Source organism: Lynx rufus, unplaced genomic scaffold (genome assembly GCF_022079265.1).
Source record: "Lynx rufus isolate CCGP_SWC_20201006 ecotype Redwood Valley unplaced genomic scaffold, mLynRuf1.p SCAF_5, whole genome shotgun sequence".
Classification (NCBI taxonomy): domain Eukaryota; kingdom Metazoa; phylum Chordata; class Mammalia; order Carnivora; family Felidae; genus Lynx; species Lynx rufus.
The window spans coordinates 133,449,038-133,470,268 of NW_025814867.1; the positions used below are offsets into that span (position 1 = coordinate 133,449,038).

The 21,231-nt window shown below is 36.2% G+C and overlaps 2 protein-coding genes across 3 annotated transcripts in view; one reads left to right on the plus strand and one right to left on the minus strand.

Annotated features, from left to right (window-relative positions):
* Positions 1 to 2,268: 2,268 nt before the first annotated feature.
* Positions 2,269 to 13,079, plus strand: CHODL (chondrolectin). Of its 2 annotated transcripts, XM_047100349.1 has the most exons (5): positions 2,269 to 2,549; positions 3,428 to 3,585; positions 7,427 to 7,513; positions 9,391 to 9,493; positions 12,961 to 13,045. In XM_047100349.1, exons 1-5 carry the CDS (start codon positions 2,284 to 2,286, stop codon positions 13,043 to 13,045), a joined length of 699 nt encoding a protein of 232 aa, XP_046956305.1. In that variant the 5' UTR covers positions 2,269 to 2,283. The 2 variants fall into 2 exon arrangements, with proteins under 2 accessions (XP_046956305.1, XP_046956306.1); XM_047100350.1 differs by lacking the exon at positions 9,391 to 9,493 and having other exon boundaries at positions 2,284 to 2,549; positions 12,961 to 13,079.
* A 4,473-nt stretch (positions 13,080 to 17,552) lies between these two features.
* TMPRSS15 (transmembrane serine protease 15) overlaps positions 17,553 to 21,231 on the minus strand; it is a 121,384-nt gene continuing 117,705 nt past the window's right edge. Inside the window, exon 26 of the mRNA XM_047100465.1 lies at positions 17,553 to 17,708. Within this exon, the coding sequence (XP_046956421.1) occupies positions 17,553 to 17,708 (156 nt within the window). The remainder of the gene's footprint in view (positions 17,709 to 21,231) is intronic.

Genomic DNA, 21,231 nt, shown 5'->3' on the forward strand with positions numbered 1-21,231 from the left:
ATCCATAGTGTAGTTAGGAGAAAGTCATTCTGCTTCATATGTAGACAAATGTGAAATTCACATGTAGAGGTGTATGAAATTTGATTCTGAGAGATTTTTTTAAATCAAACTTTTGCCTGTGTCTTTAAGTCTTCACAGATGTTGTTAGAGCAGAAGTAAACTAGTGATGTCACACAATGAAGTTTTATAAAAGATGATATTCCATTAAGAAGTCTCAAAAATTATTCTAAGCTTCATTTGTTGTCACAAACACATATATGACTTAAAAATATATGTATATATGTGTATATATGTACACACACATATTTATATATATACTGACTTTGAAAATCTTTAGAGATATCAGAATAGGTGGCTTAATCAAGTGCTGTAATTCATAAAAACCTTTAAAATACAAGTATAAATATAAATTACATTTTAAACTTCCTTTCCAAATTCTGATTATTCTATTTATTTATTCATGGATTTTGGACATTTTGTGGTCCCCAATCTTTAATCCTAAAGAAATATGCAATAAAACTAGCAATAGTTAAGATTAACTGTAGGGAAAGGTAAATTTAAGTGAATTTGGATTTGATTTTAATGAAATTCTAATTTAGGGAAAATTTAAAAGAAATGCAGTGTTATCCCTTTCACAGTCATAAAGGAATTAATCTCAACCAGTCTAATAGGGCATTTTTTATAATAAATTTGAAGAAGTCATTTTTATTTGGTGTGTGTTTAGTACATACATGGAGACTCTAAAGCTGAAAAATAATTTGTTCTCAAGTCTGCTAAATATTTATCACCTAATTTGTTTTTAGCTCATTGTTTAACCATCTTTGAAAGATGAGTTTCAACAAATTTCAGCCTACCCTGCTCTCTATCCAAGTTATAGAAATTGACAATAATTAGCAATTGATGAGATTTTTATTTTTTTATTTTTTATCTTTTTAAACTTTTTAAACATTTATTCATTTTTGAGAGACAGAAACTGAGTGTGAGTGGGGGAGGAAGAGAGAGATGGGGAGGTACAGAATCCCAAGCAGGTTCCAGGTTCTGAGCTGTCAGCACAGAGCCCGACGTGGGGCTTGAACCAACGAGTTGTGAGATCATGACCTGAGCCAAAGTCAGATGCTTAACCAACTGAGCCACCCAGGAGCCCCATCTGATGAGATTTTTAATAGCTCCTTTATTTCCTGATGTGTTTATTCCAACCCTAAGCCATTTGGCTTTTTCATATTTAAAATGCACTTCTTTTCTGTTTGTTTGTTTTAAGTACTTGATTCTCTAAGTTCAAATTTGGGAAATTTTATTTGGAGTTTATGACTCATTTGAGCTGCCTCTCTGTAAAAAGAGAGGTCATTGGCTGAGCAATTGACACTCACACATAGCATGTCCTATAAAACCAGAAAATATTCAGAGAATTGATAATGAGAATTTTTTCAAAGAGTACTCTAGAAATCTCTCCTGTCACTTCTAATGCTGTATATTAATAAGTTAATTATTACTAGAGTTACCTTCATTCTGGCCTCTATTAACTTTCAATTTCAATTTATTTGCTTTCAGATATATACAATAAAAGCAAATGTTTACACCTTAAATTCTGCCACCTTGTATCTTTTTTTATGATACCTTCTATACATTGGTTTTTACTTGTTTTAAAAATGAAGTTCTTTTGTGAATTATTTTTCTTTCATAACTTTGACCTTTTAGCTCTCTTTGCTCTAAAAGAAAAAGCAGTTTCTTTTGCTAGTTTCGTTTGCTATGTAATTGGTTTGTATCTAAGCCAGAAGAATCATGAGTTCTCTTAACAAACATTTTTTTGGAGTCCTGTGTTTAAAAGTTCATATTACAAGTTTACCAGGGAATCATTTTGCTTTTATAAATTGATAATAATAATTAAAAATAAACTCTATAAAATGATTCCATGGAGGAACATTCTTGAAAGAGTGTATCCTGTTTTGATTGGTTCTTTTTTTTAATATTTATTTGTTTTTGAGAGAGAGACAGAGTGACCAGGGGTGGGGCAGAGAGAGAGGGAGACACAGAATCTGGAGCAGGCTCTAGTCTTTGAGCTGTCAGCACAGAGCCTGATGCGGGGCTCGAACTCATGAACTGTGAGATCATGACCTGAGCCGAAGTTGGAAGCTCAACCGACTGAGCCACCCAGACACCCCTTGATTGGTTCTTTAATCCTAATTCATAGTAGCATTATGAATATAGTTCAGAGAATCAATGCATGCTATCTTTTTTCCAGGCCAAAAGGTGTGCTTTGCTGACCTCAAGCATCCCTGCTACAAAATGGCCTACTTCCACGAACTGTCCAGCCGCGTGAGCTTTCAGGAGGCACGCCTGGCTTGTGAGAGCGAGGGGGGGGCCCTCCTCAGCCTGGAGAATGAAGCAGAACAGAAGTTAATAGAAAGTATGTTGCAAAACCTGACAAAACCAGGAACAGGGATTTCTGATGGTGATTTCTGGATAGGGCTTTGGCGAAACGGAGAGGGGCAAACATCTGGTGCCTGCCCAGATCTCTACCAGTGGTCTGATGGAAGCAGTTCCCAGTACCGGTGAGTAGGGATCTTGAGGAGTTAAATGTGCTGTGGGGGACTCGAAAGGGAGGAGGGAGATTTCTGGGTTTTTTGTTTTGTTTTGATTTTTTCTTTTTTTTTAAATTCAAATAATTTCTATAAATTGAAAAAAATTAAAATTGTATTTAGAGTCAAAACCCTTTAGTGATGAAAATCACAAGTATTTCTAGGTGAAGGCAGAAATATTTCTAGGTTAACAAGACCAGATTTGACTTTGGACTTTAAACAAATTGTAAATAATGGAGGAAGAAATAGGTTATTTACAGAAAATATCTACATATGTACTGAGAGGTACAAATTTGGTGACAGAAGAGACTTACATACATGCTGGCATCTCGGAAGCAGTTCTCGAAGAGCTTGATTTTATTTTGTTGGATTTTATGAATGCCTAAGGTCCTTCTTCCTCCTCAATCTTGGGAGCCAAATAGAGCCTTACATGTACCATAGCAGCAATTTTATACTCTACAACAAGGGGTCCATCTGCAGACGTACTGAGTGTTACTGTAGGAGAGAGTGCTGGGCTTTTGTAAAGAGGTTCGGGTATCTCAGTGCAAAAGTCAGCTGAACTGACTCATTCATCTCTATGGTAACAGCTTCTTCCTCTTTATGGACATTACTTGGTTGAGGATGTCAGAATACAATGGGCTAAATGGGTGATGGATATTCAGAAGGGCACTTGTGATGAGCACTGGGTGTTACATGTAAGTGATAAATCACTAAATTCTACTCCTGAAGCTAGTATGATACTATATGTTAACTAACTGGAATTTAAATACAAAAAAACTTGAAACAAAACCAAAACAAAAGAATAGGATGGTTGAAATCACTTAGAGGTGTTCCTGCTGCTCTGTTTGCAGAAACTGGTATACTGATGAACCTTCCTGTGGAAGTGAAAAGTGTGTTGTGATGTATCATCAACCAACAGCCAATCCAGGCCTGGGGGGGCCCTACCTTTACCAGTGGAATGATGACAGGTGCAACATGAAGCACAATTACATCTGCAAGTATGAACCAGGTAGGAAGTCCTGTAAGGAGGTACAGCAGATGTTGGGCGTATTTGCTTCTATTTTTATCTTCACTATTTGTATTTAGGCTTCACTTCTTTTGGATCCTTTTATTTCTCTGCTATGAAACGTGGAATTACTTTGTACCTTGTCATATCACTCAGTGTACTGAATTATACTTCATGCTCTAGAGCAAACTGTCCAATCAGTCAAATAGAAGGGAGTAACTAGACACATCTGGAGACATGTCTTTAAGAGAAAAGAACATTTTTCTGTGAACGTCAGAGTGTTTTGGAAATAGGTTTTACAAAGAACGTGTATCTATTTTTAAATATTTTAAATAGTTAGTGTAATGTGTGTGAAGTAGGTATAAGTCACCAGAGCACCTATAGATTTACACACGTGGACAGCAGATCTTTGGGTGATTATCTGGTGAGTTTAAGGGAACAAAGCAACTTTCTCCTGGAACATTAGCTTATCATTTGTTGGCATGTGGTCCTCAGTGAAAGTCAGACTGATTATGGCTCATTGAACCGCAGTGGAAACAAAAGTGGGGACCTGTGCCATGTTCCTCCCATGATTGTCATGCTTTGGAACATACCTCCTTAGATAGCTTTTGTTTGAAGTCTCCACCTTCTTGCCCGTGAAGCACGTGGGAAGATTGCATTGACCTGAGCTACACTGGTGTGTTTTCCTGTTGAAATAGTAAATTTGAATTAGTGTGAAGAGGACAGATCGACTAAATTCAAATTTGACCAAAAGTAGACACTCAGCAAAAACACTGTAAAGTAATTCTTTTTAATGACCTAATAAAGTCAAACTAGATACTTAGGCTTTAATATTTTTTTTTTTGATGTTTTTCTCCTCCTCAGTGTTGGGAAGTATCATTTTAAATCTTTTGAGGGGCTGTCTACTTGACCTCATAATGTGTTCATGGAAGGCAATTACCATCAAGTACTGCTATTTCCATTATTCTCTTGAAATTACATGATTCCTTTTCTCATAAGACCTTAAAGCCCAAGGGATTATTTGGATTAGATTTACCCTTCTCTTATATTTATCCTGCTCTTGAGTATATTAGCCAGCTTTCTATATCCCTGGTGAGTTTATTCTTTAAAGCCCTAAATCCATCATTACCATCCTAGAAGCCTTTGCAAAGCCAAATCTGTTATGCACTTACGTTCTTTGTCTTTATTTTTTTTTATTGGAAAAATATAAAGTTGAAATTCTCTGATGTTTTAAATTTGTGATACTATGTACTTGAATGCAACAAAGTATGTTACAGAGCATTCTTTAATACAACATCTTTTTCTCCTTTCTTTGAGCTTTTAGGTAAACTATTTGACCCTTTGTACATGTGTCTATTTTCTTTTATTTTGCATTCATACTTGCCAAATTATTCAGGACACTATCAACCACAGAATCTTCTTCACTTGTTTTATATTAGGTAATTTAGGTTCATATTACTCAGGAAAGAGCATTTAAGATAAAAAATATTTTCTTCTTTATCTTCTATATTCCACCTAAATCTTCAAATAACCTGTGCTTTGTGAATAAGATTCCTTTATGTATTTTTTGTTTTTGATGCACGTGTACAGTTTTATAGTTACAAATATATAACTATGTGTATAGCATTTTTATTCTTTATTTTAACTGGAATATTTTCATCTTTGTTTATTTTTTATTTGTTAACCTTCTTTGAGCTTAGTGTTTTGTTTTTAGGGGATGCTGGTTTGATGAAATTTCTTGCTTATATGGTCAGTGCTTTTTTAGTGGAGAATGATTAATTTCTGGTGGCGAGGGGTTAAAGGAGTAAGCAGTGGGATTTATTAAAATTTGTGAATTAGACCACTTATTTTGAACTTTATTCTCCAGTTACACCTGAAGTACTGTGTGATTTGAACTTCATCTCCTCTTTCTGCCCCTGCATGCCATCTAATAATATGAGCAATGATATCTGAAATAATAAACAATTAACCAAGTAATTAATGAAGAAACTGAATAACTCACTACTTGATTTTTTCACTCTTCTCTATTTTTTGTTATTGTTCTGTGAGTTACATATCTACTCTTTGTGACTGTCAGTGTTTTCCTAAGACATTTTTAAGGGGATACTGCTGAATCTAATTTTTGTATTCATTAAAATTGCATTATGCACTCTTGTTCTTAGACATTAAATATAGTATACATGGGATTAAGTTTTTAAAATTTTGTTAATCAGAAATTACATCAATTAAAGACTTTTAAGATTATTTTCAAAAATAACCAGTTCTGGGTTGCCTGGGTGGCTCAGTTGGTTAGGCATCCGAATTCAGCTCAGGTCATGATCTCATGGTTCACAAGTTCAAGCCCTGCGTTACGCTCTGTGCTGACAGCTCAGAGCTTGGAGCCTGCTTCAGATTCTGTGTCTCCCTCTCTCTCTCTGCCCCTCCCATGCTCATGCTCTCTCTCTATTTCTCAAAAATAAATAAAAATATTTAAAAAATTTTAAAATAACCAGTTCTGTGTTAATAAATAGAATCATATCTGTATTATTTATTCAGCAAATACCAGTTGAGCACCGACTGGCATAAGGTGCCTCAGTTCTGTAGAAAAATGAGTGTAGGAAAGGACCATATCTAAAACCTCCAGGAGGCTATTAAAGTGTTAGGGTGAGATTGTACACAAGGGCAATAAATATTCTTACAGGATGGTGTATGGTAAACTTCCAATAAAGAGAGACTACGTGGCCAAATAAAGAGTAGCAAATATGGTATTAAAAATAACTTAACATTATAAACTAATTTAAAATGTTGCATGTGTTTTTTCTTTTCCATCATTTGACAAACATAAACAAAGAATTATATTTTGAAGCCAAAGACAAGTTTACAGGTTTTTTTCTTACTAATTCAGTTTACTTTCACTGAACTGTTAATTTAACAAACCGTGCCCTAGGGGGAAAAATAGGTGGCACAGCAGTATCAGATCATGGTAAGAAATTTTGACACTTTTTAATTGCATGGCCACTGAGGAGGTCTTGTCTCATAAAACCAGGAAAGAAATAACCTGCAAGCCTTAATTTATTATTGTTTTTTTAAAAAGAAATAGACACTACTCGAAAGCAAATCTACGTATGGCACTGTTTTTCTGGGACAGAAATGTGCTTTAGAATGTTGTTCCTTGAATCATCAATTCCCAGTGCAATCCGTGTAGTCATCTGCTGATTATTACTGCAAGGAGAAATCTAAATATTATACTGATATGCTTGTCTTTTGAATTGCAGTTAGCGTCTCACATTCTTTTATTATTTTTTTTAATGTTTATTTATTTTTGAGAGAGAGAGATAGAGCATGAGCGGGGTAGGGGCAGAGAGAGAGGGAGACTCAGAATCCAAAGCAGGCTCCAGGCTCTGAGCTGTCAGCGTGGAGCCCTACACGTGTCTCAAACCCATGAACCATGAGATCATGACCTGAGCTGAAATCAGACACTTAACAGACTGAGCCACCCAGGAACCCCAGTGTCTCACATTCTTATGCTCCCAATTCCTGCTTCTCTTTGCCTTTCTTTGTACCTGCTTGGTTTCATTATTGCCAAAGCAGGCTGTCATCAGTATGGATGCGCTGTTGATTCGTAAATGCAGATTTGGGTTGCAAGGATTCACCAAGTAGATCCAGTTGCAAAGATTCACCAAGTGGATACTTTATTCAAAGATAATTAAATGATGACTTTACAGTTGAATAATTTCATGTACCTTTATTACTCTGAAATAAAAGCTATGATGTTTACATTGTTTTATAATAAACTTTTATTTTCATCTACATTTGTATTTCTTTTTTTATCATTGTATATGTTGTGTGTACTTATTATTTACAGAGATCATTCCAACTTCTCCTGTAGAAAAGACGTATTTTACAAATCAGCCAGGAGATACCCATCAAAATGTGGTTGTTACTGAAGCAGGTAATGAATTCATGTGTTTTTAACTCCTCTATCAAGAGCAGAAACTGTAGTTTTAAACTCTGCTTCATGTTAGCCCTAACTTTTCTTATTGCTTATTGATGGGGGCATTAAATTTGGCCTCTGGAATTTACCTTTGAACTAGGTTAAAACAGATAATGCTAAGCTAGTTTTTTGAATAGAAGAATCTATTTTGTTTCCTTTTGATTTTTCACCTCAGGTAGATGTATCTAGTAATAAACCAAGTAATCCACATGGAAACCTGGATTCACAGGGAACTTCCCCAACAACATGTAAGCGTTATGATGTACATCAGCGCATTCAGCGGCCGGCAGACAGTGGTGTGCTGGTAAATGTTTAGGGAGAGACCAGTGTGGGAGTGGATATAAAAGAAAAAGCCTGATTTGTAGCCTTTGCAGATTCCTGTGGTATATTATACTCCCACCATGGCTGATTTCAAGCTATCAAGGTGACATCACTGGTGAACAGGGTGGACAGAGTACGTATAATTAGCTCTCAACCCAGCTGCCCTGAGCACACCAGTCTGCAAAAGAAATCATGAAATCCCAGTGCAGATTGCACATTCCCTGATTAGGATTTGAATCCCAGTCAGAAACTGCTCTAAGAATTAGTTTGGTGCTCCTTTTTGCATGGTCCTGTGATTTTTGGACAGAAATCTTGATGTTTCCTAGTTGCTTTGTGAAGATTGAGCCAAAGAGCCAAAGTCTCAGAATCTTTCCACAGGTGATCTAAAATGTGAGGAAGAGTAGGACATACTTTCTCTTTTTCTTTACTGTTATATATAAAGAATCATGATGGTATTTTGAAAAGGAACGAGAATATTTCCTGAATCCTTAAAATGCTTGAAGTTTCATGTCAGGGGCTCAAGAGTAGGTAAAAGCATAGCAGATTACTCTCAAAATAACCCATCACTGGACCTCAGATAATAATATATCTTTAGTTAATAAAGGGCATGATGTACAGTAAAATGGATAGTTTGATCTAAGTCTGGTCCATTTTGAACAGAATTATTCAGATTGGTAATGATGACAACTTTTGATTTGCTAGCTAAATGCATAGTTTTTCAATTTGCTTTTCTTGTATGAACATGACATTAAACCTTAGTGCTTTTTACTTTTCAGGTGCCTGATTTTAAAATCATTCAGAACATCTAAACCTAACTAAAATATTAGTAAATAATTATATTAGGAATATTTTCCCTTTTATGACATTGAAAAAATGTTCAATAAAGTCATTTTAGTCTGTATGGGACTGAAGTGTGGCAGTTTTTACTTTTCCAAGAATACTTAATATTGTGTAATGGAACAGGACTAAAAAATGATTCATTTTAGAATTTAATTAAGATCAAGTCTTTATGCTTCTGGGGTCTTGTGTCTCTGGCTTATGACTGTATCATCAGTTAATTTTTTTGTATTTTGATTTAATCCCAAAGTCTTAAGTATCATCATGGCACTGACCTTATTGGTTAGGATGATTATATGACCAATAAATCAACAATTATTTTAATAATCAGTGCTTGTTTTTCTAAGTAATAGCTGAGAATTAATGAAGTGAGATAGATAAGATTATTAATATGTTATGAAAACTAGCCTCTATCTGAACTGTAGATTTAATTGTAGTTTTAGAAATATAGACACTGAATTGAAGCATGGCAACCAGTGAAATATGATTTTGTTTTTAATTTTTACTAACCTGAATATATTATTTTATTAGGTTATTTAATATTTTGGGAAGAAATTTATTTGGAATTTAATTATAATAATTTTATTTTACCTTGAATTTTTGGGCAATTGTATATAATGTTAATGTGAGAATTCTGCCTCTGCCATCTTTTTTTACTGACTGTTTTATTTCTGTAGGCATAATTCCCAATCTAATCTATGTTGTTATACCAACGATCCCACTGCTTTTATTGATACTGGTCGCTTTTGGAACCTGCTGTTTCCAGATGCTGCATAAAAGGTAAATAATTCATATATGCAGAGTCAACTTAAAAAGTTTTATGTAGGTTTTTATAACTCCTTAAAAATATTAGTGTAAATTATAGTTTTACTTTGTCTCAAGAAAGTTCTGAATTTTGGAGCACCTGGGTGGTTCAGTCAGTTAAGTGTTTGACTCTTGATCTCAGCTCGGGTCTTGATCTCATGGTTATGAGTTCAAACCCCAGGTTGGGGCTCCACTCCCACTTAAAAAATAAAGAGAGAAAGTTCTGATTTTCCTATCTGTCAGTACACACCCCGTGTATCCAGTCTAATAAGATAGGCCTTGAATACAGGATTCATGCATTACCTCACTTAATATTCACAAGTCATATGAGGTAGGTGCCCTTTTGTTTCTGTTTATCGGTTGAGAAGATGGTGGCTTAGATGGGTTACACAATTTTGCTTTGCTTCTCACAGCTTGTGTGGGTGGTGGATCTGAAATTTGAATCTTTGTAAGCTTACAACATATGCAACTACTGTATACTGACTCTTGTTTCTTACATATAAGCATTAATGCTAAGCCTTTCAATCTTGACCCCAAGTTGTATGCAAGACTTGATTTTTGTAAGTGCACTCTATAATACTTTTTCAAAAATTTAAGTCATAGGCTTTTGTTTATTTCCAAAGGGTCTTCTGAGTAGAGGAAATCAAGTACAATGGTAAAAGTATGTCACTTTTAGTATGCATCTTCAGCCAAAATGATATATCTTAACAGCAAGATTCTTCGGAGTATTCTTTTATATCTATTTAGCCATATACCCTTGAGTTAGAGGTGAAATTTTTTTCATTTTAATATATGAAATATAAATATATATTAAAAGAAAAAGGAAAAGATGTTGGATTTAAATAAGAACATATTTGCTAGAATAAACTAGCCATCTTTGTCAGTATTTTAAACAAGAACTGATCGAGACAGTGCCGCCATCAGGGAAGGACTGCAAATGAAGTCATTTTTCTCTTTGGATTTTAGTTTATCTTCATCTGTTCTGAAATAGACCATAAAGAATCCACTAAGTAAAAAAAGCCCCAGAAAAAAAACAATTAAATAGATATGAACTGTAAATGGTTCACATAAATTGTTTAAAGGATCCAAAGTGTGATGTACAGGCTGTTTAAATAAGACATTTTGAGTAATGATAAATAAAGCCTGGCAAATTAATACTACACTTTGTATCCTCTGGGTTTTCCAATATATATGTGAAACACAGTTAGAAATTTTGTATTATTTTGTACAGAAAAAAGACAATAGTAAATATCTCATTTCTTTCTTCACGTCCTAAGACTAGAGATGAAAAGATGATTAGTCATTGTGAAAAGCAGAGAAGTAGAGGAAGGATGTGATGTAAATCCCCCCTTAACCCAGAAAACTGTTAAGGAAGAGCTGTAAATAACAAATCAGCTTGAAAAACCGATTTTAGGGTGGCTCAGTTGGTTGATCATCCTACTCTTGGTGTCAGGTCAAATCATGATCCCAGGGTGATGGGATCAAGTCCAGAGTTGGGTTCCACGCTGTGTGTGAAGCCTGCTTAAGATTCTCTCTCTCTCTCCCCCTGCCCCTCTCCCCTGCTCATGCTCTCTCTCTAAAAAAAATGTTTATATATATATATATACATATATATATACACATACATATACATATATACACACACACACATATATATAGATAATAGATCTATAGATAGATCTATAGATATTATATAGATCTATAATATCTATAGATAGATCTATTATCTATGGAAAAACATTTATAAAAAAAGAAAAATTGATTTAAAAATATTATGCAGGCATTGTCATCTCTAAAATAAAAATTACTATAGTGCCAATAACTGAGTTTTCTTTAAAGTTTGTTTTCCTTCTTCCAAATAGTATATTATTGTGGAGATTCTATTCATGCAAAAGTCTTCCAGGTGTTTGAAGATCTATGGAGTTTTCACTTGTTTGAAATTCCCAGAGTGAGAAAATAAACCAAAGTTGGGTACCTCCAGATGCCCGACTTAGATGTAGTGCTTAATTCATTCGTTCTTAGATCCTCCCCTTTTCCTTTCTTCCAGGAAAGCAAGGAGAACCTTCATCAAAGACTCAACTCCATTATCATCTGAGTGCCTTGCAGAAAGTTTAAATTCCAATCTGGTACACATGATGGTTTATATCATTCCATGTCATGTTCAAAATAGTAACTCTTGTTTCCTTAACTGGTAGTAACTCTTAAATGAAATACTAATGCTACACAAAAAAGTTACCTTCATAACTTAACTGCCTTTATTTACCATTTAAAAATGTCATGTTATTTATAAACTTTGCTTGATTTGTTTTTTTCCTTCATGTTAGATGACTTCATAGATAAAGATGTGTTGATCTTACTTATTTGGAAGCAAATCTCCAAAACCTATAATTTGGACATATTTTATTAGTAGTAAAATCACAGTTAAACTGAAGTCAATTAATATTACAGAATTGTATTGTTCAGGCTTGTTAGGAAGAGTTCTTTTCTTTCTTTGAAGGAGTTCTGCCCTCCCCACCTACACTGAGAGTAACTGGAATGCAGTACCTGTGGGGAGTGGGGCAGATGCGGGGGAAGGGAGGTCTGTGTGGGGCAGGAAGTGCATGACACAAGGGACCAGAAGTGGTTACTTGATCCAGGTGAGGGTTCATTCTCTGGAAACTAGACGCAAAGGAATCTAGATCTTGATAAGTAGCCTAGAGGAGGATGACTTACATAAACTCAGGAATGGGCACTTCTGCAGGAGCCTGAGCAGTGGCCACTTTATGGAAAGAGTGAGGAGACAGTCAACTCTGATACAGGGGCTGGAAATGTGGGCTCAGATTCCACGTCCAAGGAGAGTGAAGTTCAGTCTCAGATCTAGAGGAACGAAGTTATCAAGGCCTGAATCTACTTTGAACTACATTGGTTGCAGAGACTGAAGTCAAACCAAACTTTCAGGGATTAAGTGACTTTACTATAAAAAAGGAAAACTGAGGGATGGTGATTAGGAAGGTCTTTATACTTAGGACAAAAACACTGTTTCAATCCTTTCGCATTAAATGCAGCATATGTGAATGGAAGAATATCCACAAAGCAAAATTTCAAAATCACTTATCAAATAAAATGAAGATTTATTGGTGATTATAATGAAAATTGTTGGTATTGTTTCAGACATATTTGTGGTGTGTGTGTGTGTGTGTGTGTGCATGCGTGTGCGTGTGAATGTGTCTGAATTCTGTACTACAAAGGGTCAAACAGAGATCATTCTATTTTTTTCATTATTTTACATGGTCTATTTACCATCTTCACATTCTGGAATAATCTGGAATTTTTTGTAGATGTGCTGGTGAGAGAAGAAAGACCCTTTCATAAGAAGGGTTTGCAATATCTCCCCTGGGACCAAAACATGCCTATTTCAGTAATAAGTCTCAGGCATTGAACTTACTTCTTCTTATGTTTTTCAGTAAAGGAAGAACAAAAACTAGCCCAAACCAGTCTACCCTATGGATTTCAAAAAGCACCAGAAAAGAAAGTGGCATGGAAGTATAAGAATCCATCGACTTGGCTCCAGCACAGAAAATAGAATTTTAGAATTCTGGATCTGCATAAGGAATGGCATCTAGAACATTCGCTTGGAATGGCTTGAAATCTCAGAGGATCTGCAAGATGAACTGTAAGCTCCCCCTTGAGGCAAATATTAAAATAATTTTTATATGTTGGTTATTTCATTTACAAAATACGCTGTGCTGACAATGGAGTGAGACATGCTTATTGCTAAAGGATGCACCCAAACTTCAAGTAAATGGAATGGACCATGCAAATAAAATTGCTGTCAACACATTAGAGAAGTATATGTGTTGGAAGCAGTTATTTTTGTTTCTTTCACCTTTCATAAGTTGTAATCTAGTTCACGTAATGTAAATTGTATTAAAGTTTACAGTGTGCAAAAATATTTTACCTTTACATAAGTGTTTGATAGAAATGGACTGTTCTAATATTTATTTTTATGGTGTTTCATTTTTCAATACATGCTGTTTTGATTAAAGAAATTTATCACTATTTTCAGCTGAATCCACACACACATAGATAAATTACCACAGAAAATGTTTCTTTTCTAGAAATGGTTCATCTTCTTTCAGTTTCTCTGCTCTGGGGTCAGACAGTGTTTAGGAAATCTCTTCAGAAATAAGAAGCTATTTCATTAGCTGTGGTGTAAATTTACTCAAATATTTTACTTAGAGGCAAGAACTGTCTAATTTCAATTGTGCAAGACATGTGCCTTACAATTATTTTTAGTTTAAAATTCAACAGATTTTGTAATAACTTTGTTAATAGCTGTATAAACAATATTATACTCCATCTAGAACAAAAAATGGCATACACAATATAAATCATATGTCTTCACATGTTGCCTATATAACCACAAGTAGCTCTCTAAGGGGTTCTGGAATCGAGTTGGTCCTTCCCTTGCCCACAAAACAAAGACAGTTGTTTGGGGGTGGGGATTAGCAGTGAAAGCAGCTGCAGAGTGTGCCTAAGGTTTTCCATAGCTCTGTTCAGCCTCCATTAGCATGTAAGGTGGTCTTATGGTTGGGACCAGGTGCGTCGTCACCACCGTCCATGTGGAGGTAAGCACAGCACACCGACATTTCATGAAGGAGAGAAACTATGATTTAGTGTGAAAATGGGTTGGAGGGCATCAGTGATCAATCATGTGTTCATGTTGAGGATTCGTCTGAGAGAGTGAACTGCGGCTCCTCTTGTCTTCTGCTAGTTTCTTCAATGCTTGTGTCTCTCTTCTCAAGAGACTTGTAACTATCTGGTCTTCAAATGTCCCTGTGTTCCTTTTAACTAAATAAAAAGTTCTTGTTTCTGACGAATGGCCGTGGGTGTTGTCTAAATCTTTTAAGTGAACAAAATATAGATCTGTTTGCATCAGCACATGAAGATGAAAACAAATTACTGTTAAAGTATGGTATGAATGGAAGTTGGAGTTACAGAGCATTTTAAACCTCATCTTTGCCCTGTTAAACCTTTTTTTTTTCATATATGAAATTTATTGTCAAATTGGTTTCCATACAACACCCAGTGCTCATCGCAAAAGGTGCCCTCCTCAATACCCATCACCCACCCTCTCCTCCCTCCCACCCCCCATCAACCCTCAGTTTGTTCTCAGTTTTTTTTTATTTTTTTTTTAATTTTTTTTTTTCAACGTTTATTTATTTTTGGGACAGAGAGAGACAGAGCATGAACGGGGGAGGGGCAGAGAGAGAGGGAGACACAGAATCGGAAACAGGCTCCAGGCTCTGAGCCATCAGCCCAGAGCCTGACGCGGGGCTCGAACTCACGGACCGCGAGATCGTGACCTGGCTGAAGTCGGACGCTTAACCGACTGCGCCACCCAGGCGCCCCTGTTCTCAGTTTTTAACAGTCTCTTATGCTTTGGCTCTCTCCCACTCTAACCTCTTTTTTTTTTTTTTTCCTTCCCCTCCCCCATGGGTTCCTGTTAAGTTTCTCAGGATCCACATAAGAGTGAAACCATATGGTATCTGTCTTTCTCTGTATGGCTTATTTCACTTAGCATCACACTCTCCAGTTCCATCCACGTTGCTACAAAAGGCCATATTTCATTTTTTCTCATTGCCACGTAGTATTCCATTGTGTATATAAACCACAATTTCTTTATCCATTCATCAGTTGATGGACATTTAGGCTCTTTCCATAATTTGGCTATTGTTGAGAGTGCTGCTATGAACATTGGGGTACAAGTGCCCCTATGCATCAGTACTCCTGTATCCCTTGGATAAATTCCTAGCAGTGCTATTGCTGGGTCATAGGGTAGGTCTATTTTTAATTTTCTGAGGAACCTCCACACTGCTTTCCAGAGCGGCTGCACCAATTTGCATTCCCACCAACAGTGCAAGAGGGTTCCCGTTTCTCCACATCCTCTCCAGCATCAATAGTCTCCTGATTTGTTCATTTTGGCCACTCTGGCGTGAGGTGATACCTGAGTGTGCCCTGTTAAACCTTTGATGTTAGAAAATAAAGAGCTTTCATTAAGGCAATCATGACTAGTGTTGGTTGGTGAAACTTAAAGACAAATAGAGATGAGTGGGCATTGGCCCCCTTTCTGCTGCTTGGAGACTGAGGGCATGGACAGCTGTATTGTAAACTTCCATCTGCCCACACTTAGCACCCCCTTTCTCTGCGTGGCTACCCACATTGACTGGGATCTACCTCTTCCCTCCAAGCTCCCGCTGTGCATTTCTTCCTTCAGTCAGGACTTGATGGGAAGGAGACAGCGCTTTCCCCCACTTCTGTGCCACCCATGACTACAACAGCTGCAGGTCAGGAGAGGAAAGGCAATGGGCAAGGGCTGTGGTTTTGCCTTTTGTCTTGATCCAGATCCGCGTAACTGTTCCAGTATCAATTACTAACCCCATACATTATGAGGAGTGGGGCAATCAACTTCCTTTTTATTAAAAGATGACAGTGACACTGTCCTTAGGGCTTCTTAAAATTTTAGCTGACCTTTGAAAAATGAAAAGGAGTACATGATGTATCTGTTGTGTTTGTATTTTCAGAGCATAGTTCTGATACATGTTTTGGAATGTAGATGAATTGTGGAACAATATCCAAGTAGTAAGATCAAACAATACCTGCCGCTTCATCCTTTCCAACTGCTCCTAAGATCAGGTCATTGGAAAGGTCTTAAAAAGAGTAGTGTGTTCAGAGACTCCTGACTTTTGTCCTAAGATTAAATACCATGATTGTTTACCAGGAATTTGTAGTCCCCAATTATCTGGCCACACCTTTTTATATGACATTGTTTTCTGTTTCTCTGTTCCCCCCAAGATAGTGACTTTTGGTACAACACATGATTATCTGAACTTCCCTAAACCTCCACCTACACAGAGGCCCTAATTCTCTTCAATACCTCAATAAGAATCATTCCCTTCAGATGTAGCCCCATCTTGTTTCTTGTTTGGTAGGGCCAGTCTACAATCCCTTAACCTTATTCTTTCTTCTATTACTTGTGATTATATAGACGTGTGTGTGTGTGTGTGTGTGTATTAAGTAGGTGTGGATTTTGTCTTCCCAAATAAATCAGTAGATTTTGTGTGGAAAGCTAAATAGAAGTTTGCACATACTCTGGAAATGATCCAAGAGATTAAAGCAGTGAAGCAAATTCATTTATTCCACATTTTTGGCCTTCTAATGGGTGATTCAGCTGTGTCTAAGTAAGTTTTGCACATGTTAAAAACATCCACTGTAAGACACATAGGTCAGAAAAAAAACATTTGTAATAGTTGCATTTTTTGGATATGTCTGATTACTTTTTGGAAACTTAAAAAAATATTAGCTTAAAATAAATGGACGGTGCGATTAATGCAGGTAAAAAATGATCCAATAAAAGAATGGAAATATCATTTAATTTCCTTTCTATTTCGATACAGGGGTGATCTGTAGACTTGCACTTGTTTGCTGTTTAATTATCTTGAGAGGAATGTGTAATCAATTTAGTCCAGGTTTGTGACATGAGCCTAAAGTACATATTTGTTATGAGTGGGGAAAATATTAAGGATATGCTCAAGATGAATTGGAAATTGGAAATGCATTTAGATAGAAAATCAGGAAGACTACTGAGATTCTGAAAATAGCAAGGTGGAACTAGATAATTTACAGCAGTTTACTTCAAAAAATAACATACTGTGCAAAATAGTTTATTTTACTTCTTTTCTTAATTTTGCCAAAACTTTAAGAATGCAGTATATGCTTTAACATAGCATTCCTTTAAATAAGAAGAGTATGATAAAGATAATGATCACAAAGGAAAGATTGTAAAATCTCTGTGAAAGATTAACTGTTCACAATGAAAAAGTTACTTTGTACAGTACAGATTATTTTTTTGTCTTCACCCTTAATCCTCAGCATTTCGATGGCTTAGGTAAGAATAAAGCCTTTTAGAAATCTTTTTTGTCAAACTCTCAATTCCCATGCTCTTTAGAGTGGAATGGGAAAACCACATGGCTTTCATGTTGGTTTAGGAAACACTCTACTGCAGAAAACTTTGTATCCATTCTGTGAACCTCGGGGCCAGGGCATAGACCCCTGGACGATTAGGCCGTGCGCATTGGTATCCAAATGATGTCACACCAGCCAGGAACCACCTGTTGTTTTCTTGGCACATCAATGGTCCTCCTGAATCCCCCTAAAGAGTAAATTGCAAAAGAAAATTATAGATGTGTTTTCTTTTTTTTTAACGTTTATTTATTTTTTGAGACAGAGACAGCGCATGAATGGGGGAGGGGCAGAGAGGGAGACACAGAATCAGAAGCAGACTCCAGGCTCCAAGCCATCATCCCAGAGCCCGACGCGGGGCTCGAACTCACGGAGCGCGAGATCGTGACCTGAGCTGAAGTCGGACGCTTAACCGACTGAGCCACCCAGGCGCCCCGTAGATGTGTTTTCAATTGATATATAAGATTATTTTTTAGCAAATCAATTCAAAACTACATGTCAAAAATATGCTTTAATTGAAAGTCATCTGTATACATCTTCACCAGCACTCTCTGTCAAGAAAGAGAACCTTTTGCTGCTTGGTAAGGACCCAAACTATGAGAACTAAAACATAATTTATATGTAATTCTTCATGATGTACTTTCATAGCAAGTTTCCTTACTTTCATTATGGCATTTTAATAGGGACTAAGAAAATCTCTAAGGCACAACTATGAGGAGCATCCTAACCAAAATATATATTAAAATCTGATCATTTAGTAAAGGAGGTATGATGATTTCATTCACGTAGAATTTAAACGAAGCAGATGAATATGGGAGGAAAACGAGAGAGGGGCAAACCATAAAACAGACTTACTACAGAGAACAAACTGAGGGTAGCTGGAGGGGAGGTGGGCAGGTGGATGGGTTAAAGGGGTGATGGGTATTAAGGAAAGCACTTGTGATGAGCACTGGGTGTTAGATGTGATGAATCACTAAATTCTATTCCTGAAACTAGTATTACACTATATGTTAATGAACTGGAATTTAAATAAAAACGTGAAACAAAAAAAATAAAACCAAAAAGAAGTATGTTCTAAGTATTAGGGGTGACTTTGCAGAAAAGGCACTTATTACACACATTGTGTGTTTACAGAAACTAAAAACTCACACATGAAGTTGATTTTAGTTCTTTCGGGTAGCATTAACTTTTGGCCATTAGACACCATCCGAATTGAAAAAAATCTTAACATTTCAACTGAAATTGGCCTATGATATAACCTGTAGTGATAGGCACACATATTTTCATAAGAGATTTTAACTGATGAGTTGTTTTTAATTTTTGAAAATCTTAATTATAGCAGTTTCTAATAGAGTTAATTACATATATTTGATTTGCACATGAATATTTGTGTGTAATGCAAAAGAACATGATACAAACACATAGTGCCATTATTTAATGATGGAATTGACAAATATCTCTCTTATACTCATTGTGCGATACTTTTAATCTTTTCTTATATTTAATATTTTCTTATATGAAGGAATTAAAGCCTTGTGTACTTTGGTTGCAATCATTGGTACAATAGTTCATCCCAAGTTTGTCTTAAACATTTTCCTGAGAGACTTTTTGCCTGAATCTTTATTGTCTTTGGGATCATATTTAAGGGGAAAAATGCAGTATGTGGTGTATAAAAGCACCTTTTCTTGCTTGGGTACAGAGGAACATAAATTGTACTGGCAAACACAGGTTACCTCTTTTCTAGATGTAACAAATGTGTTCAAACTGTTGGAAGGCCGGGACTGGGGGTTTTATTTCTGTACCCTAAGCCCTTAGTTTATAATACGGGTCCAGAAATAATTATGGAACAATTAAGGATAAATACAGGCTCAAAGCTACATGTAACTTAGAAATTATTAAAAAATAAACTTTAACAGTTTGGATATTTTTCAAAGGAGTCATTTAGTTTTCTTCATATTTTCTAATATATCTTAATTTTTAAAAAGACAATAGAATCTAGACCTTGATTCCATGAACACGGATTTTAAATCGCCCAACATGTCAGTTGGAGGTTATTTCCAATGAAGATATATCCTTCTTCCACTATCTGAGAGATATGTATGTACTTAAAAAATATGAGTGACCGTCCAGAAAATAAAGCATTAACCTAAAATTTATGTTTCTATACCAGTGGTTTTAGTATGCTAACACACACATTGCTGGGCCCCAGTTTAGAGTTGCTGATTCAGCAGGTCTGTGCTGGGGCCTGAGAATTGGCACCTAGAGCAGGCTCTCAGGTGATTCTGATCTGCTGGATTGGAAGCTGTGCTTTGAAAACCCCTGGTATATGGGGTTCAGTGGGTTAAGTGGCCAACTTTGGCTCAGGTCATGATCTCATGGTTCACGAGTTGGTGAGTTCGAGCCCTGCATCTGGCTCTGGGCTGACAGCTCAGAGCCTGGAGACTGCTTCAGATTCTGTGCCCCCCTCTCTCTCTGCCCCACCCCAGCTCATGCTGTCTCTCTCTCTTAAAAAATATACATTGAAAAAAAAAAAAGAAAAAGAAAAAGAAAACCACTGGTACAGAATAAGGCTCTACATAGCAAAATGAGTTTGCTCTTTGTGTCATTCACTTAGTTTTATAGAGAGAGGACCTCTACAGCTACTTGTGCCTTAAAATCCAGACATCTGCCCCCAAAACACAAGCCCTTCGTAAGCCAGAAGATATTTAAGAATATATGGAGGACTAATAAGGCAAATTCTTTGCAACTATAGGGGGAAAATAATGCTTCGTAGAGCTTATTCAAGTGATATATCAGTAATGGCATATTCATAATTTTAATGTATTCTCATTTTTAAAAAAATTTAATGTTTACTATTTATTTTTTTAGAGAAAGACAGAGTGTGAGTGGGGGAGGGGCAGAGAGAGAGGGAGACACAGACTCAGAAGCAGGCTCTAGGCTCTGAGCTGTCAGCACAGAGCCCCATGAGAGACTCGAACCCACAGACTGCAAGATCATGACCTGAGCCAAAGTCAGATGCTTAACGGACTGAGCCACCCCGGTGCCCCATTGTGTTCTTATTTAGTTAATCCTCTTGTCTAACATAGTATTAAAGTTAAACAAAGAAAATCATGTGACCCTCTAGACTACTGATTACTCAATCACGATACCATGTTACACAAGACATTTCCCTGTGTGGGAGCTTCCTTCCTTGCTAATGAACAACATACTTAGACTCCCTAGAAATCAGAGCCAAATATAAGATTTCAGAGATTTGGCATGAGTTACTGACTTAATGTAACCCTAATATCAGTAGCATCGGCAGCCCTATTTTCTACCCGATGCATGAGGCTCCTGCCACACAGCCCCCATTAACTGTAATTGACGTTGTACAGCTGATTTCCCTCCTGAACGATAATTCTATAAATCTCCCTCTAAGTGGCAATATATCTTACCTTTGCACACTTTTCATTTTAAAACGAATAAGATCCAGAGATAAATTTTAAACAAGAAAGCTATCCTATCTGTCTTGAATTTGCAAGTGTTCATGCAAGCAGAATAAATGCAAAACCAAGCTGAAAGTTTAACGTGATTTGAGACACAGACTTAACTATATAGATACATATAAGATATATATAAAGATACATATAAAGATAAAGAAGATATATATAAAGATTCATCTGCTTAAGTGTATGTGAAAAAAGTCTTGTATCAAGTCGAATTGTGGGTGACAT

Coding starts and splice junctions, on each gene's coding strand:
- CHODL (XM_047100349.1), top strand. CDS start 2,284: ATGGCCTACTTCCACGAACTGTCCAGCCGCGTGAGCTTTCAGGAGGCA. Junction 2,550..3,427: donor GGAAGCAGTTCCCAGTACCG/GTGAGTAGGGAT, acceptor CTCTGTTTGCAG/AAACTGGTATACTGATGAAC. Junction 9,494..12,960: donor TTCCAGATGCTGCATAAAAG/GTAAATAATTCA, acceptor TATGTTTTTCAG/TAAAGGAAGAACAAAAACTA.